The 23,536-nt window shown below is 40.3% G+C and overlaps 1 protein-coding gene across 2 annotated transcripts in view; it reads left to right on the top strand.

The window, feature by feature from the left end:
• Nucleotides 1–23,536, top strand: part of PREX2 (phosphatidylinositol-3,4,5-trisphosphate dependent Rac exchange factor 2) — a 147,326-nt gene that overhangs the window by 25,136 nt on the left and 98,654 nt on the right. For both annotated transcript variants that reach the window (XM_056854475.1, XM_056854474.1), the window contains exons 2-6: nt 11,842–11,913; nt 11,993–12,115; nt 13,445–13,549; nt 14,593–14,694; nt 16,612–16,773. In XM_056854475.1, coding sequence (XP_056710453.1) covers nt 11,842–11,913; nt 11,993–12,115; nt 13,445–13,549; nt 14,593–14,694; nt 16,612–16,773 — 564 coding nt within the window. The remainder of the gene's footprint in view (nt 1–11,841; nt 11,914–11,992; nt 12,116–13,444; nt 13,550–14,592; nt 14,695–16,611; nt 16,774–23,536) is intronic.

The raw sequence follows: 23,536 nt of genomic DNA, 5'->3' as shown, positions 1-23,536 counted from the left end.
TAAAACCTGGCTTGGAGTCATGGGCCTCCTTTCCTGACACAACTGGACAGAGAAGAAAAGAGTACTTCTTGTCAAAGTCTAACAAGCACCATAGAGCCTCCTTGTTCTTCATAATAGCACCCCCTTTGAGAATTGATTGACTAGTGAAAGGAGAACTTGTACCTCTACTTTAGTGTAATGTAGGAAGAACAGCACAGTGTTCTTTTAAATCTTGAGCATAGCAATGTGGAGACTTCCTTCTGCCAAAATTTTTAGCATGGTGTTACACCAATCACAGGGGGTCTCAGTTTACTGGGGGAAATTAGCTGGAGACTTGATAGAGCTATGCAAGAGGCTGGGGATCTTTTAACCAGTCACACAGAAAATAGCTAGTTTTAAGATGTGTGTGTGTGTGTGTGTGTGTGTGTGTAAAGTGCCTTCAGGTCGCAGCCGAGTTATGGCGATCCCTTTTGGGATGTAGCTGCATTTAATTCAGTTAGACCAGAAGAAAGCAATGTAAGGGAAAAACGATGCATAGTAAGTATGTGGCCTGCCAACCTGGCTTGTCCGTTCCTGTGCTTCCACGGTGTATCAGCTCAGCAGGATGTACACAGACATTTTATTCAGGTTTGAATTTGGTTCTATTTCGTTTGTTAATAACTATGTTTGGATTATGTGATATCATAGAAGCACTTTTTTGGAGTAGTTCAGTGGCTGTAACTTTTTGAAGTACCGTAGTACCCACTTCTAAACTTAGTGCATTTCTTGCTTGCAAAAAAATTCCATGTTCTCTTTTCCTTTTAAATTTTTTACCATCAAGTCGCAGCCAATTTATGGCAATCCTGTAGCGTTTTCAAAGCAAGAGATGATCAGAGGTGGTTTGCAATTGCCTTCTTCTGCACAGCAGCCCTGGTATCATCTTTGGTGGTCTCCCATCCAAATACTGACCAGGGCCACAACCCTTCTTAGTTTCTGAAATCTGAGCTAGCCTGGGCTGTCCAGGTCAGGGCATTTTCTGCCTACCCAACTTGAAATATAGGAATCTAGCATCATTTGAAAACATGAACACATGAAGCTGCCTTATACTGGATCAGTCCATCAAAGTCAGTATTGTCTACTCAGACCGGCAGAAGCTCTCCAGGGTCTCTGGTAGAGGTCTTTCACATCACTTACTTGCCTAGTCCCTTTAACTGGAGATGCTGGGGGTTAAACCTGGGACCTTCTGCATGCCAAGCAGATGCTCTACCACTGAGCCACGCACCTCCCCATTTCTATGTCAGATGAACATTTTAATATTATTCATGTTTGATGTGTCTAAAAACATAGCATTAACAAACAGACTGTATTTCATTACAATTTTGACATTATGCAGAGGCAAACCCAAATTTAGAAAGATATATCTGTTCAGGATTGCACTTTTAGCATCTTTTTTAGTACATCGGGACTGAACATTATCTTCTCTATGCATCTATACTTGGAAATAAATCTCACTTCCTCTTAAGTAAGTATGTATAGGAGTGCCATATTGGTGACCTTCCATTGCCATGTGCTGAATACTTGTGCCATTAGAAAAAAACTTTTTAGTGCCTCGTTTATAGGGTTGCCAACCTCCAGGTGGTAGTTGGAGATCTGCTATTACAACTGATCTCCTGCCAATAGAGATCAGTTCACCTGGAGAAAATGGCCACTTTGGCAATTGGACTTTATGGCAGTCCCTCCCCTCCCTAAACCCTGCCCTCCTTAGGCTCCACCCAAAAATATCCAGGTCTTTCCCAGCCTGGAGCTGGCAACCCTACTCATTTATTTCTAAAATGAAATCTATCAGAAATCCCCAAAGTTCAGCAAGGACTCTGTAATACCAAGGCAAATTTATGTGTTAAATGCTTATACTGCTATAGTGTTTTAGAATCAGTCTATACATTTTTAGAATCAGTCTGTACATGGAAAAACTATAATCACATTTGCACTGGCCCTAAATCATTACTTAAAACGTCTATATTACATGCACACAGATAAAATCTCTCAATGCTCTTTGTTTACCCACTATAAGTTTGTTTATGTGAAGTGACCTACTTTTCACTGCGACCTACCATATTTTTCGCTCCATAGGACGCACCTTTCCATAAGACGCACCTAGTTTTTAGAGGACGAAAACAAGAAAAAATCTTGTTTTCCTCCTCTAAAAACTTGTCCTATGGAGTGAATGCCCTGGGAGGCGGGCAGGGCCGCCAGCTGGGAGGCGGGCGGGCGCACAGAGCCGGCTCGCGTCGTTCCAGCGCACCAAGCTGGCTCTGTACTCCCCCCCCGCTTCCCAGCTGGGAGGCTGGCAGGCGCACAGAGCGGGCTGGGCGGGCGCACAGAGAACTGCGCGAGGCGGCTTTCCCCAGCCGCCTCCCAGCGTGCCCAGCCGGCTCTGTGTGCACATTCACTTTATAAGATGCACAGACATTTCCCCTCACTTTTGAGGAGGAAAAAAGTGCGTCTCATGGAGCAAAAAATACGGTATTTTTCTCAGATGACTTAAAATGGGATAATTTCCCTATGTAAGTGGTTAGGTTACTGTATTATTAATAACAATTGTATGAAGGGTTGCCAGGTCCCTCTTCACCACCGGCGGGAGGATTTTGGGGCGGAGCCTGAGGAGGGTGGGTTTTGGGGAGGGGAGGGACCTCAATGCCGTAGAGTCCAATGGCAACCCTAACCATCAGAAGAGGAGGGTGGGTTTGGGGGAGGGACTTCAATGCCATAGAGTCCAATGGCAACCCTAACCATCAGAAGAGGACCTGTACCTCCTGTTACATTTCTGTTTGCTCTATTAGGTTTCCTTTGTTCAGATTAGCCATTACAAATGAAAAACGAGCTTCCTTGTAAAGCTAATTTGGGAGATGCAGGGCACTTGAGAATACGTGCAGGAGGAGGCTGCTTAACCCACCTCCCTTCTCCTAGCTCCTTCAGTGCTCTCTCTGTGGATCTTAAGTTGTGACTTATTCAGAATTTTTTTTTAGGATATACTGGACATCACAGTGACTCTTTAGCAAAGAAATGAGTAAAGCATCTAACTGGTGGCGTTGTAACTCACAGGATGCATCCCTTAAACATAGGCTTTGGGCATGTCCAGCCATTCTTTTTTTCTGGGAAGAAGTTATTACTCATATCAATTTTGTATTAGAATATTCTCTGATTTCTGAGAATGCTTATGTCTGCATGTCACTCGGAGGCTAACTGATGGTCAACAACAATGGACCCTCTGTACCCTTATTACAGCTAAAACTCATTTTACAGCATTGGAGAGGTAAATGACTCTGGTAAATCAATGGATCAAGGACCTTAGAATTTTATCAATATTTGAACTCATGGCATATAGACTACAGTTGCATTTGGACTTATTTTTAGATATTTGGAAACCTTTTATTGAAACTTACATGTAGATCTACCACTGTTATATTTTTGTCTCTATATATACCTTTCTTTTAATTCTTCTGTTTTTATACTATTTAATTGCTGGGTTTTGAGGGGAGTTTTTTTTCTCCCTTGTGGTTTTTTGTTTGTTTGTTTAGAGAGAAATTAAAAATGGTGGGTCTAGATTGGAACTTGATCAAATCAGGAAATTTTCAGTGTTGCCTTAAGGCAGGGGTGGGGAACCTTTTTTCAGCCAAGGGCCATTTGGATATTTATAACGTCATTCACGGGCCATACAAAATTATCAACTTAAAAATTAGCCGACCAAGCTCCAAGCAGGCAGCTGCTCCAGATGACCCCCCCCCCGCGCGGGCAAGCAGGCAGGCATTCAACCAGTGGTGCACTTGCCCACCTGGTGGCACAGGATGGCCTGTTGCACCAGCCGGTGTAGCCGTCCAGCTGCACGCCCAAGTTGCTCCTGCTCCGCATGGTCGGGGCCGGATTGTACAGCCGGCTCCTCCTACCTCTGCCTGCAGGGATAAAATGAGGACACACTGGCTAAGAACTCCCCCTCCGCACGCATTCTGGCCCTGCCTCCTTTAACCCCTCTATTGTTGCCACTTCCGCCCCCAGCCCTCTTGTAGTACAGAGGAAATACGTTTAGTACAGAGGAAATACGTTTCTCCATGGCCGGGGTGGGAAAGGGTTAACACAGTTTCTGGGGCTGTCCTAGCAGCTCCATAGCTAATGACTCTTCTGCAAGGGGAAAAAAGGTTCCTTTTCTTGGCAAAACAAACTCACATCTGCCGTGAATAGAGGCTATTCCTGTCTGCGGGAGGGGGCGGATCACCAGTTTAGATCCTTCTGAGCTAGAGATCTTCCAGGACCCACGAAGGGCCAGACCAAATGACTTCGCGGGCCTTAAACGGCCCCCAAGCCTGACGTTCCCCTCCCCTGCCTTAAGGTCTGAATGCAGGTGTCTTGACAAATTGGAGTTTACTTCCCAGAGACCAGGATTCCAAAGTTAAATTTAATCCCACGAGAGTCTGAATGCCGAAGCAAACTTCCTAATCTTAGCTTTATCAAACATGTTGTGAGATCTGAATGCAGTCAGTGTCTCTTCTAAATAACAGCTTTTGCCAGAATGTCTTTTTCAGTCAAATACTTGTACTTTTATGCTAATACATACAAGAGATGTTGTGTTCCTTTGGAGATAAATTTTGGCCTTATTTCTGTATCTCCACATGACACTTCTATATTACATTTTTCTGCTGGGATTTCTATCTCACGGTGATCAAATATATATTCATTTCTTACAGGCAGAACACTGTATGTTCAGGCACTTTGTGGCCATTTAAATCGGTCCCAAAGGAACAAAGGATGCAGAGGTCTTTGCTTTCCTTTGTGCCCAAGGTGAACTCTATTTATTTCTCCACTGCAGATAAACTATGATTGCTTCCATTTTGTCTGGTCTTTAACAGGGAATGGGAATCATCTTTATAATTTGCGGTTAGCAGCTGGCAAGAACTCTAGATAATAAAGTTCTCTTTATAAAGTTGGACAAGTCTTGCAATGTCTTTAAAAATAGTCTACCCAAAAGAGCAGACCCAATAGTTGTCTACCTTCTGTGTTTTTATATGTGGAGAAATCATGACCAAATAAGTATACAGCTGATCCTATAGATATTGTGAATCTTGTAGATAGTGGTTTATCTGTGTTCTTTTGACAATGAAACATGCCATCAAATGTCCCCATGGCATTCATCTGGTAGCATGAATGCAGGGGTCCCCAAACCTTTGAGTGTATGGACATCTTTGGAATTCTGACACAGGTGGTGTGTGCAACCAGAAAATGGCTGCTGCAAGAAGAGGGATACCAGTCTCCAAACTACACTTCCCTTGGAGAAAATGGATGCTTTGGAGGGTGAACTCTATGGCATTGTACCCCACTGAGGTCCCTATCCTTTCCAGGCACTATTCTGAAATCTCAAGGAATTTTCCAACCTGGATATGGCACCTTACCCACCACCCCCTGCCGGTGGCCAGAGGGGACCTAACAACCCTATGCAGGAGGCAGAGCCAACCACAAAATGTCAGGGAGTGAGGTTATGCATAAATCTGCTAGTAAGTCTTCAACATTTCAGGCAGAAGCTCTGCTTAACAAGATGCCTTTTCAAATGATCATGTTGTTTAAAAATATTTTCTCGCATATACCCAGTTTAACCTGAGTCAGGCAGTGAAGATCTTTGTACTTGGGTGCAAACAATGTTGTTTTTTTAAAATCTTCCCAGCCAATCAGATCTCCACCTGGCCCTGTCCACTTTCTAAAAACAGTTGGTGAGCACCAGGTAGGTGTCAGTGGGTGCCAATGGCACACATGTGCATCACAGTGGGGACCCTCAGCTGTAACCTGTAGTTTGGCCCATGGTAACTGGTTCTGGCACTGACCTGGATTGCCCAGGTAGCCTAATCTTGTCAGACTTCAAAATCTAAGCAGGGTCGACCTTGGCTACTGTTTGAATGGGAGAACTCCAAGCAATACCAGGGTCGTGATGCAGCGGTAGGCAATGGCAAACCACCTCTGACCGTCTCTTGCCTTGAAAACCCTATGCAGTCACCATAAGTCAGCTGTGACTTGACAGGAAAAAAAAGATGGTTGTGCTGAATTTGCTGTTCTGTTGGTTTTTTCTGGTTTTACTTAGTATTCATCAGAAAAAAATTCTTAGTTCTGAGAATTAGTTATGACATACTTGTATGTGTTTGACTGAGTTGGTTGCATGATAAAAGAGTGTATATTACAATTAGGCCTACGTTGTCTGTTAGCCAGGCTTTGCTGTTGAATCATTTTTAGTGATTCTACAGGCCCCAATTACACCAAAGATGGAAATTCTGGGACTGAATATGAATAGTGTCACTTCTTTACAGAAAATTGTAACATAGAGAAGATATTTATCATGGTGTCTGCTGAGTTGTCAGTTGTATTAGAAATTACTGTCTGCAGCACATTATTCTCCTACTTACAAAGAGGTAAATAATTATATAACTTTAGAAATATGATTGCTTTGTGTAGTCCTAATTATGCAACAAATAAATAACATTTATGCATGTATTGATTGTGGCATGATGATACCAAATTGACCAATATTTGACTGCCCATGAAGTATCATAAAGAAGAGGCCAAGTAACCCATAGGTAACTATGGTAACTATAGAGGTACATCAAGAGGAAACATATAACTGAACTGGCTACAAAAACTGAACTAGAACTGGGAAGTGCCACTGCTCTTGCTAAGAGACTTAATTCTAGTATGGAAGGCTGGGCAGGACAATACACTATATTCCCTCCACTTGGAGACACCATGGAGGGATCTAGGGAGATGTGGTCAAGCCATATTATGCACTGGAGTAAAAAGAGTGAAACTTTATGCCTCCTTAGGCTCTGTGTCAGGATGACTCCATGTCAACATGTTCTTGGCTGGGTTCCTGGTCAGCCACTAACTCAACACTCCCTGCTGCTGGAGCTTCCACAGAATGATGCTGACTCAGGTACAACCTGCTTATCTGGTTGACATGTTGTCATAGCACATGGCATCTTGACGGGATAATTGTTCTGTAGATTTGAGTCACTGTATCCAAGATACATGCTAAGCTGGTTAAGTAGTTCCTGACATTGTGGCTTTTTACCTGTTTGCAGAATAGCACCTTCAGACCTGTTGCAATTGAACATAGCAGGAGAGGCAGTCCAGCAGGTAGGGTTGCTAGGTCCCTCTTCACCACCAGCGGGAGGTTTTTGGGGCGGAGCCTTAGGAGGGTAGGGTTTGAGGAGGGGAGGGACTTCAATACCATAGAGTCCAATTGCCAAAGTGGCTATTTTCTCCAGGGAAACTGATCTCTGTCACCTGGAGATCAGTTGTAATAGCGGGAGATCTCCAGCTAGGACCTGTCTTTTAAAGAGCTGTCAGGCTTTGGGATTTTATTGACGGAACAGGAATAACTTACAATTATTTGGCATATGAGTCAACCACTTTCAAGAAGCCCTGTGAAGCCATGACCATGGAGTTTTGTTGACTCCCGCTGTTGTTCTTATGACACATGGCAAGGTTGGGACATATACTCATTGCATCTCATGGTTCTGTTTTCAACAACACTGTCCATCTTGGTCTGCCACACATAACTGCAAACAAAGTCCTTCATCCATAATGTGTTGGTATGAATGTAAAAGTATGTAGAGTTTGTAAAAGTTCATCTTTCATCCAAGGTTGCCTTGTATGAAGTCTAGGTAATGTGATATCTGGAATTAATTAAAATATTTGAAAGCTTAATTATTCAGCACACTTTTATGCCATCTCTCCAGAAGAATGCAATTTAGGACATAAGTAAAGCAACATAAAGGCATAAAATAGGAGTAGCCGATCAAAAAACAATCCAGACTACCACAGTAAAATAAGAATGACTTAACTGGCAAAAACTAAAAATAATCTATTAACAGTGAAAGGTCAATAAAAGCATAAACAGTGAAATATGTTGGACTCGTCCATGAAATTTACTTGGCCCAATCACTATCTCCCAACCCAATTTACTAAGGAAGTTGTTGAGGCAAATGAAGTAAGTCATACTTTCAATCTTGAGCTCCTATAGGAATGAAGGGATAAAAATAATATGTGATAAGTGTGGTATAGGTTGATGCCCTTCCATTATGGCAACATAGATTCTGATGAATCATTGTCATCTTGTAACATTCAAGAGAAAATATTAACGTGATAGATTCAACTGGCTTTAAACAGGAAGCTAATTTTTTTATATTATTTCCCTCCCAAAGTGTATTAAAAGGTGAAATGTGGATGAATGCTGAAAAAAATAGAACTCTATAACTATTCTGCATAATCTGTGATGTGATGGAAATTTTAATTAATTATGTGCATGGGGTAAAATTACTGCATACATTACAGATGGATGATAGTTATTTAAAGCTTAATGTATTTCTGAATTACAAAAACAGGTCATTCACAAATATGGGAAGCTTATTTCTAGTGTTCATGTTTTATTTGCTGTAGAAATAAATGAATGAGTCATAATGAGCATGTGATAGTATAGTATTATTAGATGCCAAGTGGACAAACAGCTGAAGCTTTCTGTTATAGAGCTGGTTTTGTTCACAGAATACATTGAATGGTAGTTTTGACTGTGGGATTTTCAAAGAAAGGAGACCAAATCAGGCTTTTGATTGTATGCCACTCAAAGAGTGATCAAATCTTACATTCTGGCAGTGTCACAAGCACTGATGTTTAAGGACAGTTTTTTTAAAAAAATGTTTAAGTGGAGAACCTAATTCCTTTTTACAAAGTACTTCCTAGGGTTTATTTTGATTCAAATAACACATTTAATACTACAAGATATGCTAACTGAAATGACAGTTTTTCACAATTTCGATAGCTGCCTCTTATCTATCAAAGCTTCTTGATTTCAATCTGGGATAGACATCTCCTTTAAAGACAAATCATCAGCACAAGCAGACAGCAGAAAATGTACAGATCATTGCAACTCAATTACCAGATTCAGCATGCATAAAAAAGCCATCTCAAAGTATATTAGGATTGGAAGGCCTTTTAGCTTTGTGCAATGGAGTTGAGGAGAGGGTTGCTGTGAAAAGTTTGAGAGACTGCTCTGGTTTTTTATAGAATGTTTGTATTTTTATGTTGCTTTATATCATCTAGCAGAGGCAATGCTGATTCTATGACCATAGGCAGTTCATGAGAGGGAGGGCATCTTGGCCATCTTCTGGGCATGGAATAGGGGTCACTGGGGATGTGTGGGGGAGGTAGTTGTGAATTTCCTGCATTGTGCAGGGGGTTGGACTAGATGACCCTTGTGGTCCCTTCCATCTCTATGATTCTGTGATCTTCATATTGTTATAATGTTTTATCCTATGGCTTTATATAGATGAGGGTTTATATTTTTAGCCAGCTTTTTGGAACTTGGTTATCATGTATCTGGTGCTTTTACTGAGAGCTTTTAAAAACTTATTGTTTCTAAAGGGCATGTATTGTATGTGTAAACTACCATGGGTATGTTTTTAAAGTAGAAGTATATTTTAACAATTTTTTAAACAAGCTACTAAAACTTTTCCCTCATTATAATTTAACAGCAGGACAAGGTGTGACAATTAGCAGAAGCAAACCAATATTTAAAATGGTTCTTTCCACACTTGAAATCCCAAACATGGGTCTCACACTTGAAGCTAATCCACTTTAATTTAACTCTACTATAAATAAAAAGAGTGGAAATAGAATTGGGCTAGCAGATAGAATAGTGTGACTAGGGATGGAAAGTATTTATTTAATCGGTAGAATATAAGGAATAAAAATGAAGGAACTTTTTGTGAAGGAGGAATAAATGTATATGCCTTATTAGATACATGTTCCAGAATTTGCACTAAGAGGCTAGATTATAATCTGTGCCTTAAAATAGGTGGTGGTGTTACTGTCCTTGGATAGTGGGTTGTGTGTTTCTTTTTGTACCATTAGCACTCCAGCCAAGTAGGGGAAACAGGTGGTCATCCAGCTGGTGAATTACAGAAAGAAGAGATGTTTTGTTTAGTATCAGAGTAGCAGCATGACTGGATGCCTTTCCCTGTACTGCTGGCACAGGTTAATGAACAGAAGAGAAGAGCTAAAGGAGCCTGGCCAGAGTTTCTAAAAATCTATTGGGGGAAAAAATAAGTTTTGTTGCAAGGTTACGGAAAGTACATCTTCCCCTGCAAAGAATATTGAATGGTTATGCTCTGAATTTAACATGCATCTGTTATGCACAAATTGAGACACTATATATGTATTATGTCTCTAATGCAATATATGAGGCACCAGCAATGCCCTTTTGAAATTTATGTCGACTAAACAGTGTCATCTCTTAATAGAATAAATTGATACAAACCAGATCAGTGGCAGCTGGTTCCCAGTGGGCGGAGAGCAAGTCAATAGGACCACGGAGAGCAAGGCAGGAAACAATTACCTTCCTCACCCCTCCCAACTTCCTGCTGCAATGTAGGGGGTGAGGAAGGTGGGTGCTGCACCTCACTATGCCAACAGCAAGCCACATCAGGCAAGGCCTTGCTCACTTTCCTGAAACATGGAGCAGGTGCCATATTGAGGAACTATGCTCAGAAGAGCCACAGATGGCATGTCAAAAAAACAAGCCTCTGACTATCACTGCTTTAACCACCACAACACACTGGCTCTCATCTTCAAATTTAGCTGCTACTTTATCAAAACCTAAATTGGATTATCTCCCCTTCCCGCCCCAGTTGTGTTCAGGCTACCTATCAGAAAATGAGCAATGTCCAGGAAGCTTATGTCTGTATTATACCTTTCCATCACTGGTGTTCCAGGAACCCTAATAAAACTAGTGTGGCTTCTGTAAGCTATCCCACATTTGTCATGCTGTTAAAGCTGTCTTATTTATTCTGTTCCATTTCTAATTTCTCATACATGGGTGTATCATAAAATACATGCACAGGTACTAAAAATATTCTTAATGCCAATGACCGTACACTTTTAGAAACAACTTGAGACCAGTAGTTTCAAAGACCAACAGAATTTTCTAGACTAACAAGATTACCCACCTGAAACATAGAAACAGATCCCCCCCCTCACACACAGAATATACAATTATCAGGCACATCATTTTCATAAATGTTTACTGGGTGTTCTGCATTTGGCTGACCATGCTCCTCACCTTATGACCTCAGGCCATGTTGTTGTTGCTTAAATGTCTATTTTCTGTGAACGGTCCCATATTAGAAACATGATTTGGGTTTTGTATGTATTGTGTTTTCGTGTTGTAACTAGGTTGTCTGAAAGGATACATATGTATGGTTTTGTTTTCTGTTTTTCTTCTGTGTTTTCATCTCATGCATAAAGTTTGAGGCATGACACCATGAGGACTGTACTTTCGGGGGTAGTAATTGCATTCAGCCCTTGATGTTTTCTTTGTTAGCGGAGACAGCTCGAAACTGTATGACACTGTGCCCTAAAACTGAGCGGGAAATAAGAATGTTAAAGTCATATCTATGGACAGGTGCAACATCACCAAAACCTAGTTCTGCAAACTGTGCAAACTCCCACTGCTAGTTGTGAAATGCCATGAACATCTAACTGACCATTATGAAATAATGTTTGCAAACATGGTACTTGCCCACTGAACTGTGACCCTAATGCCTGATTTTTAATATTCATCTTTGAGCATATCTGGTGCATCTTTGAGGTTCTTTGCTTCAAATACGCCAGAGTTGTTAATTCTGTTGTACTTAAGCATGTGGATACATATTTATGCCATATCAGTTTGTATATCCGATGAAGTAAATTGCCTGTGTCAGCACTGTCTTTACTTTTGCCACGACAGCCTGTTGTGAGTGGTCTAACATTGTTTAATGCTTTTGGTCATTTGTTGATTTTCGTATTATTTTCCAGACATTCTTTCACAGAATGATGCAATGGGCTGCTTTCAAAGTTGATAAAAATGTTACAGAGGAGACAGTTAAGGTTAGTAGTTACTTATTCTTGCTCCTCATTTGTTGTTGTTTGCTTTTGTTTATTTATATTTTGCATTTCTTAATTACAGATGTTGTTCTCAAATATTGAAGATATTCTTGAACTGCACAAGGATTTTCTGTCCAGGATTGAGGAATGTCTACGCCCTGAACCTAGTGCTCAACAAGAAGTTGGAACCTGCTTTCTTCATTTTGTATGTCCATCATTTAAGCTTAGTATTTTTAATTGATATTTCTCTCTTCAGCTTTTTACTGGCACAGTAAATTGCTGGCATGGTAGTGCTTTGAGAACAAAAAAGGATTTGATTGTATTAATTTAGGTCTTTTAAGGACACTTGGAAGCAGAAATCACTGCTATGCTAAAAAGAGAGAGCTTTACAATGCAACCCTAAGCAGAGTTACACCCTTCCATTGAAATTAACGGGCTTTTTGTGCAACCCTGAAGGGGGGGCTGGAGCCACAAAGGAGCTGACGTGATCCCTACACCAGCGCCCATGCCACTTGCACTGTCCGTGGCATGGACACCGACACAGGGAGAGTTATGCCGGCTCTGGGGATCAATGCAGCAGCACCGGCTGCCTTCCCAGCAGTGTTTTCCTGATGTAAGTGCCTGTGCTGGCGTCCAGGGGGGTGTTCCCAGGGGCGGAGTTGCCTTTAAGCAGTTTCCAAAGCCCTTTCGTCCTGGGAACACGCCTGCAAAATAGCTGGTGTCCTATGGTACCCTATGTGGGAGTTTCATGGGGTTATGTTCAAAAAATGTTTTCTTGTTTTTTCCAGTCGGGAAGCCTCTCAGGAGGCGGTGCATCTGTGCTGTTCTGGCTGTGCCATTCCTGACCTCCCCCACTCAGGAATGGGCTGCCCGAATAGTGCAACTATCTTCAGGATTATGCTGTTACTGTGTTACAGTGTCCATTCTGAAGGGTATTTTTACTGAGGTAGTCTTTAGCATGGTTTTCAAGACTGGGCTGTAATGAATTTTGCAGGCTACTGAATTGATTTCATATTTTCAGACAGGTGCATAGAATATTAATTTTATATTAGTTACATATTTAGCGTGGAGGTATGCAGCAATGTGTGTCCTATGCTGTTGGTGTCTCCATTAACTACTAATTAGTCATCACTGGATGTGCAGCTTTGCAATGTTAAATTTGGTAACTGTGCTGTAGTAGGTTAAGTGAGAGCCCATGCTCAGATCTTGAGAGTCAATAGCAGGTGAGCTATCAGGATGCTGTTTTACTCAAGAAGTGCCTACTGCAAGCAGGAAGGGAATTAGGATCCGAGCCATTATTGTTAGTTTCCAGTACCTGACAATCATGAGTTTCTATTGTAGTTATTATATAGGCCAGCTATTACAAATTAACGATGGCTGCCTATCTTTCATATTTGGCTATTTCTAAAAAGGCAGTAACTGAGTCCATATTTTCTTTTTTTCTGTTTCATAATATCCTTTTTTTTTTAAATTTCTAATAGGCTTTAAAAATTCTTAGGACAAAATGTCTAATACAAAATCTGTTTTTCTCCAGAAAGACAGATTTCGTATCTATGATGAATACTGCAGTAACCATGAGAAGGCACAGAAACTTCTGCTTGAACTCAACAAAATAAGAACAGTACGGACTTTTCTGTTGGTAAGCTGATATTGATTCGTATTTTGCACTCAAGATTTTTTTATTGGTCTATTGCTTTGATACCACTTATTTTCTAAGTAACACACACAAGACGATCATGGCTGTAGCTCAGATGAATTCCAAAGCAGTGATTTCAGAGAATCTGTCTGCATCACACAGCCAGTGCCATCTCCTGACAATCTAAAGGACAATACAATAAGCATTTTAATTATATGTGTATAGGCTAAAATAAATAAGTTTTTAAAAAGACAGGAAAGCATCAGAATTTATTTATTTATTATTTTATTTAAGCCATTTATAAATTAAAATCATGAAAATATTTACTTCATTTATAGCCTACCTTCCTTGCTGAGACTCAAGGCTGATTACAAAATATAAAAACAACTCTATCAGACATCATAAGATATCTTCTGTGCATATTTGTACAGAAACTGGATCTTCATGGTGTAGCTTTGGATTTCCAGAGTGAAACTGAAAAATGCCATCTTTAAAAACTGTAGAAGAGATAAAATATATACGAAGGATATAAATAAAGCCAAGACAAAATCAGACATAGAGCACAGTTTCACTCTGCTAAAACTAATGGAAGTATACGTGCAAAAGGGAAAAAAGTGTTCCCAAAATTATGCAGGCCCAAGAATACTTAGGGCTTTAAAAGTAATAACCAACATCTTGAATTGAACATGGATGCATAATGGAAGCTATTATAGGTGTACTGTGGTCTTTATAGGTCTGCCCCTGTTTATAGTTGATAGCTTTGCACCTGGTGAAATTGCCAAACCATTTTCAGTGATTGCTCTATTAAAAAACCATTATAATAATCCCTTGAGAGGTTACTAAAACATGGGTCGCAGTGGCTAGGTCACGTAGCTTCAGTCAGCTAATAAAATGAAGTTGGTAAAAGGCAGTCCTGGCACCTTGTGAAAACCTAGTAGCAAAGCATGCTTCATGAGCATCCCTGTGTTATTTTTTTCATGAGCTTACATAGCACATCTGGGAAAAGATACATTCAACATTGTTTTTAATTACCCCCCCATTTCTAGAACTGCATGCTGCTAGGAGGACGCAAGAATACTGATGTGCCATTAGAAGGATACATAGTATCACCAATCCAGAGAATATGCAAGTATCCACTTCTTTTGAAGGTATGTTTTTTTTTAAATGCTTAGAGTGTTATGCTCAGAATAAGGTTGATGAATGAGAACATTCTGAGTCTACCATGAACCAGAAGAAAAGCTAGAAGTACCAGGAGATCCTGTGGGATGAGGAATTGTATAGTATAGCCCGATCTCGTCAGGTCTCAGGAGCTAAGCAGGGCAGGTACATGGATGGGAAACCACCAAGGAAGACTCTGCAGAGGAAGGCAATGGCAAACCACCTTTGCTTCTCACTTGCCTTGAAAGCCCCTTGCTGGTGTCACTATAAGTTGATTGTGACTTAACAGCATATACCTATGTACTAGAGGATCAGTCTGTAGCATAGAAAGTGTAGGCATTGATAACAGGCTGTTGAGCAACTGCCTTGTCCAGCTTGCTAGCAGCACTGAGGCCAGGCTTCTTCCACTAGTCTCCTGTGGCATTCCATGCAAATGCCGCCCCTTTGGTATCTCCTATTTCATGGGTCTGTTGGCACGTTTTCAAAGGGGTAGCTGTGTTAGTCTGCCATAGCGAAATAAAATAAGAGTCCAGGGGCACCTTAGAGGCTAACTTTTATTTCAGTATGAGCTTCTGTGAATCACAGTTCACTTCAGCAGATATATGAAGGGAAAATCATACTGCTAGGAATTAAGAAAGCTCATATTGAAATAAATGTCATTAGTCTTTAAGGTGTTAGAGGCGGGTTTTACACATACCGTGGACTGCTGAAAAGACAAATAATTGGGTTCCAGATCAAATCATGCCTGAATTCTTCCTAGAAGCTAAAATGACTAAACTGAGGCTATTGTATTTTGGTCACATCATGAGAAGACAAGACTCACTGGGAAAGACAGTAATGCTAAGAAAAGTTGAAGCCAGCAGGAAAAGAAGAAGACCCAATAAGAGATGTATTGACTCAATACAGGAAACCTGTATTCACACTGCTAAATCTGAGCAAGGCTGTTAATGATAGGACTTTTGGAGGTCATTCATTCATAGAGTCACCATAATTTGGAAGTGATTCGATGGCACATAATGCACACACGCACACATACACAGTCTAAGGTGCCACTGGACTTCTGTTGGCATGGCCATTGTTGGGGCTGTGACTGAGGCTGTTTCTGGTGTTTTAGGTTGTGATAGTGCTGCAGGCGTTCATGATGCCTTCGGACAGGGAGATATGACAGGTCTGTCATGCCATCCAGTGGCTTGGTGAGGTGGTGTTGAGATATGCATCTGTTTTACCTGTCGGTGGCTTTATGGGATAGGCCTGTTCTGTCCCTCTCTTAGCAGTAGCACTTCTGTGGAATTCCTTACATTGTCAGACTGCATCTGACTGGCTCTGGATGGAGATTTGTAGAAGTTGAAGAGTGCTGCATGTATATCTGCTCCTTGTGGGCCATGAGCCTGTGCATTATCTGTAGACGTAATGACTTTCATTCTTAGATGATTCACTCATCTTTCCAGTTGGTGGCCCTATCTTATGCATGCTTATTTCGATTAAGTGGAGTGTACTTTCAGGTAACCGTGCATGGAAATTCAGCCAGAGTATGCTATTCCCTGCCTTCCCTTCCTTCAGCAGCCGTTTGTGCATAAAATGACACATGGCATGGGGTGGTGGTGCTGAGTTTAGGGGGAATCAAGTGAAATGTTCCCCTTTCTCTTGCATGAGTGAAAAGCCTGTTCCTCCCAGTTTCTTCCATTAGTCGAAGAATGAGGGTGTGATTTCCTGTGGTCATTCCAGCCCCTGTGTGGTGTTTTGTCCAGGAAGGTCTCCTGGTCTTCAGTATCTGCATTTGGGTGGCTTACATGGAATTGTTGGGATAAAGAGAAGGCAGAGAAAGAGCCACCCCTGCAAGTGGTTCACAGGATTCTGCTTTAAGTTTCCTGTTGAGAAAATGAAATATAATTTTTTTTCCTTTACAGGAGCTGTTAAAGCGTACTCCCAAAAAACACAGCGACTACTTTGCCTTAATGGAAGCTCTCCAAGCCATGAAATCTGTCTGTTCCAACATAAATGAGGCAAAGAGACAGATGGAAAAATTAGAGGTTTTGGAAGAGTGGCAGTCTCACATTGAAGGATGGGAGGTAATATCACAACATTTGTCATTTTATCAGATGTAGAAGGCATTTAGAAGTCTGCCCATTGTACTTTCCTTACATTTGTTACAGTGGATTATGTAACACTGGGAACAATCTAAGCATAAAATTTCTTCATCCTGCCTGTTGCTTGTGGTAGTAATATTATGTACATGAGCTTGGTCTGTCCATATACAGATGACAGAAATTACAGAGTGTTTGAGGCAGAAGAGGTCTCCAGTGACTGCAGCCTCAAATATTGATAACTCTTGGTACTTATGCACCCCGCCCCAATTGGGAACTGTTGTGTCTACTCAGCTACCTTCTATGTTATCTGTTCTCTAGTTGATAAAATAAATGCTCCTTCTTCCCCTTTTCTATTCCCATTTCTCTGTCCAACATTTTAAAAGTATTTGTCCTTGTAAAAGTTTTGGTTTCCTTAATGTACTTTCATATTAGTTTGCATATTAGTCATATGTTGTTTTTTTAAAAACATTAAAATTATTGATTTAAAATAGATTTATAATGAGGGCTTCCCTTTACGATACCATCCATGTTTCCCAATAGGTAATGCAAGGGGAGAAAATAAGGTGAGAATCCCTCCCACTGCACTGTCCCTCTCTAGGTGAGTGGAGAAAGAGACTGTGGTGGGCAAGGCCAGTTCTAGTGCTTAAAAGGGCCCTCAGCAATGATGCTCATGTCCTGACACCCACCTGATGGGCAGTCTACCTGGTGCCTCAGCACTGAGCAGTCAGGTGCTTAAGGCAGCTGCTACATGGTTGCTGCTAGCTGGAATGGTGCTGAGCAGTGGCTGCTGGTCATTTACTTATCCACCTTCCCCTGGATGGATGGCTGAGCCTCTTTGTGTTTGTAGCTACATGCTACCACTTCTTGGCATGCATTTAGCCAAAAGTATCAGAGGAAAAATTGCTGCCAGTGGTTGGTGACATCATCAAAAGCTCTTCTGCAGGCCACATGCAGAGGATGGCCATTTCAGTAAATATATATGGTGGACACAGTATAAAATAGGAGTCAAGCTAGTACAGCCTTTGAATATATTCAAATTTAGGTATGGATTATAGCCATAGATACAGAAGTACATTAATAGAGAAATTAAATCCAAGCAAGAGTAACATCAGGAAAATAATGACCATGGCCTCCAGAGAAGAGTAACATCAGGAAAATAATGACCATGGCCTCCAGAGAAGGATAGAAGAAAGGCATGTTTGAAGATTTATGGTTTATTGGTTAATGGCCAACAAATAATTATGTAACCATGGAGTATTTACTTACTAAAACTGATATATCGTTCTCACGATTAAAGGTAGCAAAAATGGGTTAACACGTTATATGCAGAAATTTAATGTCTGTTATCTAAGAAAATATGGATAAAAGTAATTTTGCAGGCATTTTGTTTCATAAGAAATAAATTAAGGTTTGTGAGCCCAATTAAGTGGGACAGCTAAGTGATGGCAAAAATGATTGTAATATGAGTTAATCTCTTGAAAATATATAAATGAGGCAGATTTGGAATAAAAAATCAATTTCCTTGATATCAAAGCTCATCTTACCTGTGCACCTGTGTGAGTGTGTGTAAAGTGTCAAGATGGTCAGCAAAACAGTGCGCAATTAAGGAATTTATTTTGTTCATTTATTTATAAATTTTATACCATTCCTTTCTGCCCTGATCATCATATGGACTTTAAGTTAGTTTCCTTCTATCTGATTATGGTAGGGAAATAGGGGTTGAAGGCATGTTCCTCTTTCCCTGTCTCTGTCCTATCCCCTTTCTACTATGTTTTCTCAGGGGTCCCCACTTGTAACTCTTAGCTTTTTGTGGAATGAGCATGGAACGAGAATGTATGGCTGTGATGCACTCAGCCGCTACAGTGCAGTTTGTGGATCATCATGTTCAATGTGCCTTCTGCAGAATCTAATGATGAAATCAAAACGTATGTCAGCCACTGATATAAATTAAAATAATGAAAATATTAGGGTAAAGTTTTATGAATTATAGTCTTGCTCTTCTGCTGTACATTTTCACATGCTGATCTGTCTTTTCAGCTGGGAAAAAATAAATGTGGTTGGCGTGATTGATAACTGGTTAGGAAAATGTAAGTGCCTGGCTTCAGTCAACGTATAATTCTGCAGGTGACAAATAGCAGCCTACGTGTGTTAAGCAGCATAAATCGTACCACTTCTAGAAGATGAAATGGTGTAGAATCTGTATCTTCATACTGAACTCTAGGTCTGAAGTTGTTTTAGTAGTTTCTCATATTCATAGAAATGTGAGTGGTATGGCAAAACACAGGCGACATGATGAACAATAGTAATTGAAGGAAAAAAAGTGCTCAGCACCAGAGGTTGCAAGGCATTTATATAACAAATTGTAACTACTCCAAAAAACATACAAATTAGTTGTTACATAATTCACAATCTCTTTGAACTTTTGTGTCACAGTACAGTTATAATGAACAAAAACAGTAGCATTGATTATATTACACAAAACCACAACAGTGATGGTATGCCGGCTAATGTCCCATTTCGATATTTCTTGCTCGGACTCTGACTTTGTGATTCTACAACAAACAAAAGTAAAAAAACAATTAAAAAACAAGTACAGCCATCGCATAATGTATACATATTGCTAATTTACAAACAGGTTGCATAGAACTTACTGTAGCTATCATCCAGACTGGAAAAAAAATTATCCTTTATGAAATACAAGTCTGCAATAAATGAAATAAAGTACACACTAATTAGTAAGCAACCACACATATCTATATGTAAGTGAATAAAATGTAAAATATCTCAAACTCAGAAAACTCACTGTGTAGAACAATGAAACCATAAATTCAGATAGGCAGATGCAATATGGAAGGCAATAAGGCCAAAGTGAAACACGATTATATTAGCCAAGCCTGTATGCAAGTAGGGAAGTACATTCTTAAAGCGACTGAAAACAAACTGAGAAAGATGTTCAGTATACATAAGTAATCATAAGATAAAACTGATACAGGAGCCAAGATAAATCTAACCTATTAAGACCATGTGGAGATAATGAATTTAAAGTGAAAATCCAGTGGGCCTCCCTCTGTAACAGTAATTTTTCTATGTTGTGAGATTGATGTCTGGGTAGTATCCTGTCAGTAACCAAAAACTTAAAATCAGATGGTAGATTGTGCTTTTCCATAAAATGAACAATCAAAGATTGAAGATTGCAATTTCTAATTTTACTGCGGTGTACAGAAAGTCTGTATCTCAAGGGACGTGTAGTAGCGCCCACATGTAGAAGAACACTTTTATTCATCCCTTTACTAAAAGGGCCTTTACTTTGAATCATTTTTTCAATTGTTCATCATCTAATGTTGTTTATATTCTGATTTGCCCCTATGATCTTCTGTAGTCATTGTTCTTGCCATTTTAGAAGAAAATCAAATAAAGTTGAAACAAAGTGTTTCAACATATGACTACTATTGTTGGGAATACATATAAAAGGGTCAGGAAGACAACATTTAGAAGAATGAGCTTTTTAGAGTAAACCAATCAGAATAAGCTTTTCAATTCTCTTTCTTGTGTTTATTTCTTCCTTCATTTATCTCCCATTTTTTCTTGTTTCAGCTATGACAGAGTAAAAGCCCTTCAGCTTGCACCTCTAGCAAGCCTGTGCAGTGATTAGTAGGCTTTCCCCATTTTTTCCTCTGCCAGCGGGGAAGGGCTTTGTCCACCTTTCAGACATTATACTAAAAAATGCTGTGGTGTAATAATAAATTTTTGGTAAGGGCGGCCTTTCTTGCTGCTGCTAAGCTGTGTATTTGGAGAAAAATCAGGTGTGTATGTGTGTGACAGCCAGCATCCCGGTGTGCTGATGTCACTTCTGGCAAAACTGGAATTGACATCAGTGTGTCACCAGGAATGCTCTTGCATTCTATGGTTAAACCATAGAGATTGAGCTGAATGGTAGAATATCCCTGGTGATATACTGATGTCATTTCTGGTCATACTGGAAGTCACCAGAAATGTCGTCACAGCATGGGCAAGGCCCCCTCCTCCTGCAGTGATTCTCCTGTTGGTTGCCACCCTGATGCTAGTAACCCTAATGTTAATAGTGAGATTCATATAAGTGTTTTGGCTAGAAATCAATATCCATTTACTAAATATAGAAGAACAGATATTTTCTGCATATGATAGTTTCCCCACTTCAAACTGTGTAAATTTGAATTATTTTTGCAAGAGTAAGCCAAGATTTATGAGAGTTCTCTGCAATAAATACTTCTATATTGCAAGAACCAGTTTAATTAACTAAACATCTGGTTTGCTATAGAGCTTAAGAACAGAGGAGTATGCTTGTTAGAGATTTTCTGCTTCAGGAAAAACATGTTTAGTACATTGCTTAGCTAGCATCTAATGGAAGATGAAAGCATGGTTTGCATTCCTACATGAAAGTATCATAAAACTAAAATTGTTCTGTTTCTACTAAAATGTTTTTGGATAAGCTGATATCTTAAATGCTGTAGATATTTTAAATTTAATATTATATGAATTAAATGAATTAAATTCCAGACCAAGCTTTTTCGGATGGATTCTTAAATTGTTCTTAAACTGTTAAAAATTGTAAGTAATGATTTTTGTTTCATGATTCTTGTTTCAAAATAATACTGATTAGACTAAACTAAGCATATACAGAGGCATAGATCCTATTTAGCACATACGGAGAAGTACTTGTGGTTGAAACTTGTTAGGGGACTGAAAAGGCCTTGGTTGCCCTGGTGGATAACATGTGCCGGGAGATGGACAGGGGGAGTGTGACCTTGTTAATTCTTCTGGACCTCTCAGTGTCTTTTGATACCATTAATAATGGTATCCTTTTGGATCGCCTTTTGGGGCTAGGACTGGGAGGCACTGTTCTGTGGTGGTTCTGGTCCTACCACAAGGGTAGTTTTCAGAGTGTGGTTCTGGGGGACTGCTGCTCTGCCCCCTGGGCTTTGGCCTATGGTGTTCCCCAAGGTTCCATCTTGTCCCCGATGCTTTTCAATATCCATATAAAGCCGCTGGGAGAGGTCATCTGGAGATCTGGAGGTAGTTTTGAAATGGACAAGGGCTAACAAGCTGAAATGTAATCCTGACAAAAGGTAGTCGGTACTGGTGGGGAGAAGGCCTGAGCTGGAAAATGGGTTATCCCCTGTTTTGGATGGGGTTGCACTCCCCCTAAAGGAGCAGGTTTGTAGCTTGGGGTACTCCTGGACCAGGGCCTCCTGTTAGATATACAGGTGGCAGCCAGGGCCAGATTTAGGTTTGATGAGGCCCTAAGCTATTGAAGGTAATGGGGTCCTTTATATGTCCAGCTGTCCTTTGTCAACAACAAATTGGCACTGTTTTTTGTGTTGAATATATGCTATATAGTAATTTATGGACCTAATACGTATCTAAAGCCATTTACACATAACAAAATATGTATTTTATCAAAGTAATTGTTGATTTCGGAAATGTACATCCAGATTTTTTTTCCTTTAATTTTTTGGGGGGCCCCCAAGAGAGTGGGGCCATAACCTATAGCTTGTTTAGCTTATACGTAAATCCGGCACTGGTGGCAGCAGTGGCCTGGGGTGCCTTTCAGCAGCTTCAGTTGGTGAGTCAGCTGTGGCCTTTCCATTCCTGGTCACAGGGCAACATCTACAGTAGACTAATACAGTACACTCTAAGTTGGGCTGTCCTTGAAGATTGTCTGGAAGCTACAGTTGGTATAGAATGCTACAGCCAGAGTGTTGACTAGAGTGGGCTGTAGGGACCATATCACTCCAGTTGTGTTCCACCTACACTGATTTCCACATTGTTTGAGTCTATTCTTTAGAGTTTTCTTTTAAACAAATGATTCTGGTAACACAATCAATGAATAATGTTAGAAATCCATATTTTAGCACAATATAGTCCTTTGTTCAGCAGAATTCTGATTTGTACAAATGGCTTAGCTCTTCAGAGTTGCAGATTTTGCTAGCACTTTGGTTCTAAAGCTGTTCACCATGAAGCAAATCTCAGCGATTTCAGTAAAGCTTACTTCCAGCAAGCTATATTTAGGATTGTACCCAAGTTTTTATATTTACAAATGACTTTGGCTTAAATGCAGAAGGATGCATCTAATTTTTTCTCCCTGAGAACATTCCTCTAAGGCTCTAGCCACAGTTAAAGATGAAATACTTCCTTGTGGGGTTGGCACAAGAAAAGTTTAAAAGGGGAAAAAAATGCCAAGAGAAAAACTTTTCAAAATATTCAAATGCATACATGGCATTTGTACCACTCATGGAAGGTTAACTAGTATACAATTAAGTTTTTAATCCAAGATCTGACAGCGGATGCCTGTGAAGAGTTCGGGTCAAGTATAATTTTTTCCAATAAAATGTAGTGTGTATCAAAACTTAAAAAACCTGTTCTGATAGTTTGGGATTAATCCAAAGATATTGTCCAGGAGTATCTCCTTTACAGTCAATGGATTATAATCAGGAATTTTCTAAACTGGAATTGTGTCAGGAATTAATCTGCTCACGACCTGAGTTCGATCCTAACGGAAGTTGGTTTTAGGTAGCCGGCTCAAGGTTGACTCAGCCTTCCATCCTTCTGAGGTCGGTCAAATGAGTACCCAGCTTGCTGGGGTAAAGGGAAGATGACTGGGGAAGGCACTGGTAAACCACCCCGTAAACAAAGTTTGCCTAGAAAATGTGACGTCACCCCATGGGTCAGGAATGACCTGGTGCTTGCACAGGGGACCTTTACCTTA

Source organism: Euleptes europaea, chromosome 8, assembly GCF_029931775.1.
Source record: "Euleptes europaea isolate rEulEur1 chromosome 8, rEulEur1.hap1, whole genome shotgun sequence".
Classification (NCBI taxonomy): domain Eukaryota; kingdom Metazoa; phylum Chordata; class Lepidosauria; order Squamata; family Sphaerodactylidae; genus Euleptes; species Euleptes europaea.
The sequence above is the reverse complement of the archived record's forward strand: the minus strand, read 5'-3'. Positions and strand labels throughout refer to the sequence as shown.